The 10,238-nt window shown below is 41.2% G+C and overlaps 1 protein-coding gene across 1 annotated transcript; it reads right to left on the bottom strand.

Moving 5' to 3' along the window:
* Positions 1 to 278: 278 nt before the first annotated feature.
* On the bottom strand, positions 279 to 10,238 carry LOC114353859 (phenoloxidase-activating factor 2-like). The gene is made up of 8 exons (XM_028305984.1): positions 10,107 to 10,238; positions 8,858 to 8,981; positions 6,822 to 6,856; positions 6,389 to 6,483; positions 4,455 to 4,660; positions 3,633 to 3,817; positions 1,127 to 1,288; positions 279 to 540 (listed from the first exon to the last, which is right to left on the bottom strand). Exons 1-8 carry the CDS (start codon positions 10,116 to 10,118, stop codon positions 373 to 375), a joined length of 987 nt encoding a protein of 328 aa, XP_028161785.1. The 5' UTR covers positions 10,119 to 10,238; the 3' UTR covers positions 279 to 372.

Genomic DNA, 10,238 nt, shown 5'->3' on the forward strand with positions numbered 1-10,238 from the left:
GACGCACAAATCACATTTTCAGCTCACATAATAGAACAAATATAAGCTATCTGCTCGTACACAGTTTTTCTCTTTCCGATCATTCGTTTAGAATTTTCCTGCTAGAACAACGTTACTCCAGCAGGAATCGTTTTTTTCGTTTTGTACCAAAACGACAGCACGCACTAATCTCTAATTCGGCGCACATTTACACCATGTTGGGAACTAATTATACGTTCTACTCATATCACTCTAGGAGCTACTTTCCAGCTGGAGTAACGTACACAAAATAAACAACATTTTTGATGAAAACATTTTTTTTATTAATACATATTATTATCTCCACACTTTAAATTAATAAGATCTTTTATTCTTAAAAAACCTGTCACCAATCTAAGGGGTATAATACTCGGTGGTGTAGCCTCCAGCGGCCATAGTGTCGTCGATCCACTGCCGAAGCGCAGCCACGTTGGAATACACTCCAGGAACCCCCTTCAAGCCGCAGTTGTTGCCCCACGAGACGATCCCAGCCTGAAAGTATTGATTTTCGACTTTCGGGTTCTGCGAAAAAAAAAAAGTCATTTAAGTTATATAAAAGTTAGTTATAAGGTCTTAGAAACTATTTCTTTTAAAATATTATTTCGATTATTATACATAAAAATTACTAATACTCCCGTTAGCCCCCCCTCATACTAAGCTAAATATGCTTGGGTCACGAGTAAACTCACTAAGAATAGTCGAGCGGCGGCGGGGACCTAACACGCGTTCCCCGGACCACGAGTCGGCCAGTCCGACCCCTTCACCGTTCGGCTATCGTGGCTTCTAAAACTGTGTTCATAAATTACACTATAAATGGTATGGTAGCTAGTCAGGTGGACTTAGAACAAGAAAGAACTACCATCAACCAAACCGAGCAGAAAATATTGTCCCCCTTAGGAATCGAACCCGGGACCTCAGGATTCAGCATTCATGAGAAGGGAGGGAGTGCTCCTATTCCATTCCATTCCATTCCATTCCATTCCATTCCATTCCATTCCATTCCATTCCATTCCATTCCATTCCATTCCATTCCATTCCATTCCATTCCATTCCATTCCATTCCATTCCAGTCCATTCCATTCCATTCTATTCCGGAAAAGTTAATTACCTTATACGGGCATACAAGCGGTCCTCCGCCGTCGCGTAGGCAGGCGTCTCTCCCCTCCTCCCCCCCTGCGCACATCCAAGTCTTGTGCAGGTTAAAGGCCGGTCCGATTTTGTCCCTGAAAACCGCTTGGCAATGGCTATCAGCAACTGCTGGAACCTCCACCTGGAAAGAAACAGGTCCCAATGTACACATTTTTAAAGATTTGTATTTCAAATTACTAATAGTCCCGTTAGCCCCTCGTACTAAGCTAAATTAATATGCTTGTTAACGAGTGAACTCACCATAACTCTTTTATAATGCGACCAGCTAGGGACTGCAATTCGCTGCCTGTTGCTGTCTTTCCTGGACACTATAATCCGAGCCTTTTCAAGGCGAGAGTGAATAGGCAATTACAGAGAAGACTGAAGNTATGTACCATCCTAGACTGCATCTCACAGGTGCGATTGCGGTCAAATACCTGCCTTGTATGCATAAAAAATACCGTACTCTTCCCACCTCTCGTTCCCACCACTGCAACTCCTGTGTTGCCAGGATTTACAGCTTGACCGGTAATAAAAACCACAATAGTCGAGCGTCGGCGAGGTTCAAACCCTTGTTCTTCGAATTGGCCAGTCCGTTCCATTTCACCTTTCAGCTACAATGGGTTCTCGGAAAGCGCAGCGTAGGACTTTCACCCACAAGGTGGACCGTCGACTTCATAAGGGTAGCAGGAAGGCGCTGGATGCAGGCTGCCACCAACCGGCCATTGTTGAAATCATTGGGGAATGCCTATAGACGTCATATCGGCTATCAACTAAAGCCTGGTCCGTGAGCACGTAGAATCCCGTCCAATGACCCCAAGTATCCCTATCGCTCGCGCGTAATTATGTTGCTGTCGCGACTGTGCGACGGGCGCCCGCAGTGAGTGTGCGAGCGCGACAGCAACATAATTACGCGCGAGCGATAGGGATGGGTAGCTTGGGGTCATTGGACGGGATTCTACGTGCTCACGGACCAGGCTTTAGGTGTTGGAATGACTCCCCCCCCCCTCTTAGACGCATTCACTGTAAGAACACTTAAATCAAAATTTAAAACAATTATACTTGATGCACAAAAGGAAATGACGCGGATTAAGTTGCCTAAAGCACTTGTGCCTGGGAGGCGGAGATAGCCTGTGATGGCTTGAGTGGATATGATTTCATTTATTAATTTTATTACTCATAAACATAAATGTAGGTATATCATTATCATACACCTGCACACTGAATGCCTCATTATTTTGTATTACTTATTAATGTTAAAATATTATATTATATTCATCGTCATCATCATTTCAGCCATGTAAATTATTGATATAAACCTTATAACTAATTTCTCCATTTACACTATTAAGTCTCATACTCCTATTCCATAGACAGATAGTATATATATGTATAAACCATATAAGAACAATAGTTATAATTATTATATTTCCCTAATTTCTGATATTTATGTAGGTTTACAATAGTACAACATTTTCACCACCTTATTCTCTACCATTCTCGTGCGTCTTCCTTCTTTTTTTCAAGCGAGAGCTGAAAATCAGTGTTCTGCTCATTTTAGAGCAGTGTCTTCTACACTGAGCTCTCTGCTGTTTTGCATCGCTGCGGCACACTTACATACCTTAGCGCAGGATTTTCTTTCTTACTCTTTGTAATGTACAGTCACGGAATGAAAAGGTTCGTCAGTTTTCAAATTGATTCCTTCAACGAATCGCGAGCAGTTATTACCTTTTGAAACTATGTTACAGAATAATCTCGAGTTAAGAGAAAATAATCTTTAACTGTTCGTCAGTAAAGTTCAAAATTATTCAGATCAAAGTTGTTTGACAATTTAACTTGTCAAGAAGATTATTATGATTGATAAACTAAAACCTTCTTGTTGGTTCAACCTGCCATTATCTATTAAATAAAAAAAACTACATTTTGTGACATTGCACTGATGGGATAGAAAAATAAACAAGCAAAACCTTATTCGTTAGCAAACGTCATATTTATTTAAATGTTAGCAGCAATGTTTCTTGCACGGTTATGTTGGCAGGTTTGACTCTTACAGTACCTAGTGCAAGCGAAAACCGACACTAAGGCCCAGTTTTTTGATTCATAGTTAAAATAACTAATTGTTAAATTTTGCTACTAATGGTTAAATATTAACAAAATGTTAACGAATAGTTAAAAAATGTACTAAAAGTCAAGCTTGTGTTCGAAAAACATTTTTTTCTGATATTTAACCACTTGTCATTTGACATCTGTCAAATTTGACTATTGGTTATTTTAACTACGAATCAAAAAACCGGGCCTAAGGTGACGAACCTTTTCATTCCGCGACTGTACCTACTATATCTTTCCTGCTACTCCTGTGTTTATTTATTAATCTTACTTTTTGCTTCTTGTGTGTCAATGTGTTTTGCAAATAAACCATATATCTATCTATCTATCATATGGCTGAAATGATGATGATGATGATCCACCCAATAGTATTCACATACCTTTTTCAAAACATGCGAGATCTCTCCATTCTTATCATAGGTCTCCATGCCCCAGCCGGTGACGTAGCAAGCGGTGTCGGCTGGGGTCATGGATAGGGCGGGCGGGAGACACGCGAACCCAACGTGTGGGGCGGGGTTCACCGGGGTTGAGAGAAACAACAGAGCGATGTCGTATTTGAGGGTCCCTGGAAAGAAGAAGTCTTTAGTTTTAAGGAGCACTTACAGGGCAGATATGTACTATCCTAGACTGCATCTCACTTAACACCAGCTGCGATTGCGGTCAAATACCTGCCTTGTCTAGCATAAAAAACAAAAAAAGCACACTTATCGACCCGGAAAGGGATCGTAACCGTATCAACTCGAGGCGGTCAATATAATTTGTATGAAACTCCAATTGCAACGCACACTTATCCGCACCAAAACGTAAATGCCTCGCCTCGCGGTTGACAGCGCGCGTAAGGCAATGACAGCTCGCGAAAGGCGATACGGTGTTGATCCCTTCCCGAGTTTATAAGTCTGCTATGAACTTAAAGTTACCTTTTCTGTCACACTGGCCGATTGGGATGGCCAGTGAGTGGGCTACTAACAACCCAATCGAGCTAACTGCGCACCTCGCCGCATTTGCCGGTGCGCAGTTAATTCAACCGAGTTGTATGTTGGATTCTCCCTGCCAGATGGGCGGGGCCTCATCTAAAAGGTGTCAAATGAAACGGAGCCGCGAGCTATTGTCCTTGGACAATGGACGTTCGTCCGCGTCTTCGTCTCAGAATTATGTCCTACACTGCAAGCGATGAAAAACCTTGGTATTTTAAAGAAACATACCCAGTTTGAATTTCGGGTGCAGTTTCACGCTGGAGACGTCCCGGACCTGATGCGGGTGTCTCTCCTTGGTGTGGCTGATGTCGTAGTCCCCAGCCTTGATGATGAGGTTCTTTTTAGCCGTGAAGTAGTGGGCGACAGTCATCACGACCTCTGGATGGATGAGGGAGCCCACGCAGACGTACTCTTCGGTGCCATTCCAGAGGACTCTAAAAAAATAAAGTTTTTTTAAGATTGTTTAGTAATTTGAGCAATAATAAATTACTAATAGTCCCGTTAGCCCCTTGTGTACTAAGCTAAATATGCTTGAGTCACTAGTGAGCTCACCACAATTATAGTCGAGCGGCGGAGACCGAACCCACGTTTCACAGATCACGAGTCGGCCAGTCCGATCCCTTCACCGTTCGGCTATCGTGGCTTTTCAATTGACATCTCATTTCAGCCACAGGATGTCAACTGATGAACATAGGCCTCAATGATTTCCAAATAGACCGGTTGGTAGCGGCCTGCGCCTTCCTGCTTCCTTTATGAGGTCGTCCATCATTCCTTGTGGAGACGACGCTGCGTTGTAAGCCCTTAGAAAGACCAAAGAGATCGAAATAGCCCGCAGCAGAATTGTCAAACTTTGGCGTTGGGGTAGAAATGTTCTCAAATGCCCACTGCCTGGAAGACGTAATTTAGACAGGCCCTACTCGGTGTACCAACGACCTGGTGAAAGTGCGGGAAAAGCCTGGATGCGGGTGGAGGACAGTTGTGGAAATCCTTGAGGAAAAACTGTAAAACGAGGAAGCTCTTGGTCGGATCATCACCTGATAGAAAATTATGATCAGGCCGAAGGTGGAAAGTGACACCTGGAATCCTTAACCACAGAGGAATTGGATATCTTATCTCCAACTGCCGGAATACAGCAATGCTGTGAACATTGTTGTAATGGCGACAGGCTTAGGTGATCGTTCCATCCACGAAGACTCACCATTCTTCTGCTAATGTTAAGAGTGTTGTCGGTACACGCTAAATTATCCATGAGTGCACACGCACACTACAATAATGACGCTCGGATTGCTCGCTTCCCTCGACCAAAAATTGGTGGGACGCGTCTTCGTGGATGGAACGATAGAAGACTAGCTACCACCAGGCCTGGCTCACTCCGCGCGGTACACCCGATAATTACCTACAGCGAAGCGCCCCGCCGGCGGGTATTATATCAGTCGAGTGTCACGCGCGCGCCCGTCAGGACGCTGGCGTGCGTTGTAGTATGATTATAATTCTAATGATCGAAGTATTATTTAAAAATGGACATACAGAGAAAGAAATATTGTGCGGCGTTCGGGTGTTTAAATTCGAAAAGAAATCTACCGGATTTATCTTTTTTTTTTCGCTTCCCAAAGATGCTGAAAGGTATGTTGGCCATGTAGGTAATCGATAATTCTTAGGATAGTATAGGAACCTAACCTACTATGACTACTGCTCAGAATGCGTTCGTTCGTTTCAGCCAAATGACGTCCACTGCTGGACAAAGGCCTCTCCCAAGGTTTTCCATAATGAATGCATACTTACCTACATACGTACCTCATTACAAATAAGTAACTAGATTAATTATTTTTTCACTAGACAGCAACCCTAACAGCGTAAGAAGAGTTCAGAGGCACGCGATAGAAAGAGACAAAACTTGTAGGTGAATAAAATTGTAGGTACGTAGTGCTGTGCGAGCTGAATTCCACTGTATCGCGTCGTAGCAAGACTCGCATTTATTTAAATCGTCTTGCGGAGTAATCCTTCTGTACCTGTACTATTACTTTTTCTGTGCTACCACTTAGCCAGGCGGACTTGGAACAAGCGTAGATTCTGGATGAAGCTCGGTTCCACCTTCGACCTGATCATCACTTTCCATCAGGTTAGGCAGGCCAAGAGCTTCCTTGTAGTGAAGAAAAACTTACTCCATGATCGGCACTACCCAGTTGAATTCAGTGAACAAAGCTTTCGTTGTACCACCGATTCGGAATTCGCCTTTATTGTGACGCACTCCACATTTCTGTAAATAATTTAAAATGTTAAATGAATAAAGAAATTCTTAATACCCTACCCTACTATTTTATTCAAATTCAAAGTCAAAATTTCTTTATTTGCATAGACCATTCAAATATGACGTATTTACAAGCGCGTTGTTGTCATTTGAGATGTATCCTCTCTTCTTGAAAGTTTGTAAGGTACAGGTACTGGGTACGCGGTTGTAACAACTCGAATTTTATCAAACAATGCTCGGTCTGTCCTGTACCTAGTATCATTCGTAAGGACTACTAGTATATTACATAGAAATGCTCTTTCTCTAAAAAATATAACATTGTCCTTTTTTTAAACTTTCGCACTTACCTGTTGGCCCGTAGAAGACTTCGGGACGATTGGTGCTGGAAATAAAAGAACGTTATAAACAGTAGTATTGAGTTACTCATGAAATAAATATGTAGGTACCTATCTAGCTACTAAGAAAGAAAGAAAGAAGAAAGAAAATGTTTTAACCAAAACAATTATTAAACTAATATTATCTTTATTCAAATTTATACAAAAAACAATTATGATGAACGTTGAATAGTAATAAGAAAAGGATGCCCTTATGGGACTTTGCAAATCTCTTTTGCCAACAGCTTATCGTCCGTGTGAATTTCAGTATATCAAAGAAATAACTACTATCTTTACTTTTGAAATGTACGTAAAACTATTTGCTATTTTTCCATGGGTCTCAAATAGGGTTTCTGCTCGAGCCTTCTCGAACTCGAGAAAACTCGAGAAATTTGGCTTCACTCGAGACGAGAAAAAAATTACCGGAGCTCGAGAATTCTCGAGTTTCGATTTTGAAGCTTTAATAGTCTTGAAAGCCTGTTTTCTTAGACAAAAGTAAGTTTTTAATTATTTAATAGGTTAACGTTGCTTTTAGACTGGCCTAGTCTTCCTTTTTTAACTGATTTTATTTGCAATTAATGATCTCAATCGAAACTAAGTAATAATGTTTACCTACGAGTATGCTATACCTATTTATTATGTATGTATGTTTAACTCTGACTGATTTAAAGACCGAAAAATTTATTAACTGTCTGTTAGGTTAGGTACTCGTGCCTCCTCGTAAAGTTTATTCAAGTCGTTATCCTAAAGAAATTTAAAAAAATATTAAAAAGTGTTTTTTTTTTGTTTATAAAAAAAAACTATTTATCGTAATTTTGCTATTTGGACTTGTGTCCTTTGGAAAACAAGTAATTCAATTGTAGCTCCAGATTTTTTATTGTTATTTAAACTTAAACTACACGCGACTTTATGACTTTTGTTCCTTTAGTTAATAACTAAGTTATGATTATTAGTTAATATTAATTATGGAAGAAGATTTCATTTTTTGTTTGTTTTCTTACCAAAATAAGTGGTACTAAATTCTAATATTGATTGTTGTGCATTAAAGTAGGTATATTAGATTAAAAAACTTGTGTTTTTATTAAATTTCAACCGATTTCAACAGTTTTAATTTAAAGACTCGAGACCCAAGAAAACTCGAGACTTTCGCCTCGAGAATTCCCGAAACTCGAGAAAAAAAATAGGTCGAGAAATCAGAAACCCTAGTCTCAAACTATTTCCCACCCCCCTTTTCACCCTTATGAACTGCATTCAAAAAATTCCGAAATAAAAAATCACCATCTTTCCATACCAATGTTTGTCATAAGTACATTACTGATAAAATTAAAATAATGTAAGATTTCATTGCTTTCCTTTCATTTCGTTTATCAAGTTTGTTAGAGAGATTGAGATTTCGTCCTTATACCCTACCGATCGATGCAATAAAATACAGGATGTCATTTTTAACACATTTTATTCGATTCGATTCCCGGGTGTGGCGAGAGAATTTTCGGAAATCTTTGAATGCAGTTCATTTTCTTTTAAGAAATGAAGGAATATTTTTTTGAGTAAATCTATCTACAATACTAACGCCTGTATTCACAAACGTTACTATGAGGTCTCACAGTGCGCGTGGACGCACAGGGTGACACACGAACCAATCACAGAGCTCTATTTAACGCCGTGCTTTCGATTTGCTGCTTCGCTTAATCAAGTATCGTTTGTGAATACGGGTGGCATTACAAAATTCTACCCCGTATACACTAGACCAGCGGTTCCCGAATGGTGGTCCGCGGAACCCTGGGGTTCCGTAGAAAGGCCGCAAGGGTTCCGTAAAAAATATTATCCCACGTTTCGTGACCGACGTTGTTCGCTCGCACCGACTTGTTTACGCACAAGGGAGGGGCAGGGCGTGCGGGCGAATTAGTACGGGGGTTCCGCTAGGAAAAGTATAATCAATTAGGGTTCCTTGGCAAAAAAAAATGGGAAATCCTGCACTAGACAGACTGATGTGCTCTCTTCAAACTTACCGATCTCAGTGATTTCATCATCCCTGAATATGTAATCCTCGTCCACCTGCTCATCTTCCATCGGAGCCTGAGCTCCTGGCTTGAAGAAGGCTTGGCAGCTCACCGCTAGAGCGAGCACCAGTATCTGAGGTGAACAACCGATGGTGATGATGAAAGAAGAAAGAAAGAAAGAAACATTCATTGCAATGGACATCACAAAAGACAAAAGAGGTAAATAAAAAAAAGAGGTAACACATAAAACATACAATGGAAGAGAAAGTGAACTGAGCAGTGCCACCCTGTCGCATAGCAATGCCCATCGCAATGGAACCCCACTCGGCATATGCCGAGGCCCACCGTGAGGAAGGCCACGACCCTGGTTTGATGATGAAGGTAATGTTTTAGTAGCCACGATAGCTCGACATACTGTCGGACGGGAACAGCTGTGTGCTCCTAGCTGCTCCCGTCGCCCCCCCGCCCCCCTGGGGGGCTTGTAGGGCCCGCCGTGTAGGCGGGCAATCGCCGGGAGGGACTGTGGTAGTGAAGGCTTTGTCCGGAATCCCACAGTTCCTTCCCACTTAAGGCGAATGATGGAGCACCGGGGGCCTACTCGACATCTGAAGGAACACGGGTTCGAACCCCGCCGCTTGCTATTTTGGTGAGCCCACTCGTGGAACAAGCATTTAGCTTAGTACCAGGGGCTAACGGGACTATTAGTAATTTGTGCAGTACATATTGCTAACATTTTTATTTAAAAAATGGTGGTTGGTACTGATGATGAACAGGGACGTAGCTACTAAGGGGCAAGGCAGGGCAGTGCCCCGGGGCCCCCAAGCTCAAGGGCCCCCGAATCCTTACCAGAAAATCTAAATTGAACTGAACTTAGAAAATTTTTCCCATTTTCAAAAAAAATAGAGAAAATTCGAAAGCTGTATCAGGAGAGCTTAATGTCAATAAATTTGATAAAACCTAATCAGCTTAGATTGCAGTGGGGTCCCATTTTTTTTTATTTACCCCAGGGCCTTTGGTTACCTAGCTACGCCACTGATGATGATGATGATGATGATTTTTTAAAGAATCGAGTTTTAAGTTTTATTTTGTAATCATCATCATTCATGATCATTTCAGCCACAGGACGTCCACTGCTGAATAGGCCTCCCCCGTAATAGGCACAGACAATACAATATCAAAATTGACTTATTACAGCTAAACATACATTAATTTATTAACAATGTTTTAAATAATTAAAATAATAAACAAAATAACTCACATATTGCTTCATATTGCTTGCACAGTTCACTAAGTAATGCTTTTCCTTTATGTACAGAGATAAATTACATGTATAATGCCTATTATGTTTTAAAATAACATTACACAAGTAAATAATAATATCTCTATGTAG

The sequence above is a fragment of the Ostrinia furnacalis genome, unplaced genomic scaffold (genome assembly GCF_004193835.3).
Source record: "Ostrinia furnacalis isolate ACB-3 unplaced genomic scaffold, ASM419383v2 OfSCF1848, whole genome shotgun sequence".
In the NCBI taxonomy this organism is placed as follows: domain Eukaryota; kingdom Metazoa; phylum Arthropoda; class Insecta; order Lepidoptera; family Crambidae; genus Ostrinia; species Ostrinia furnacalis.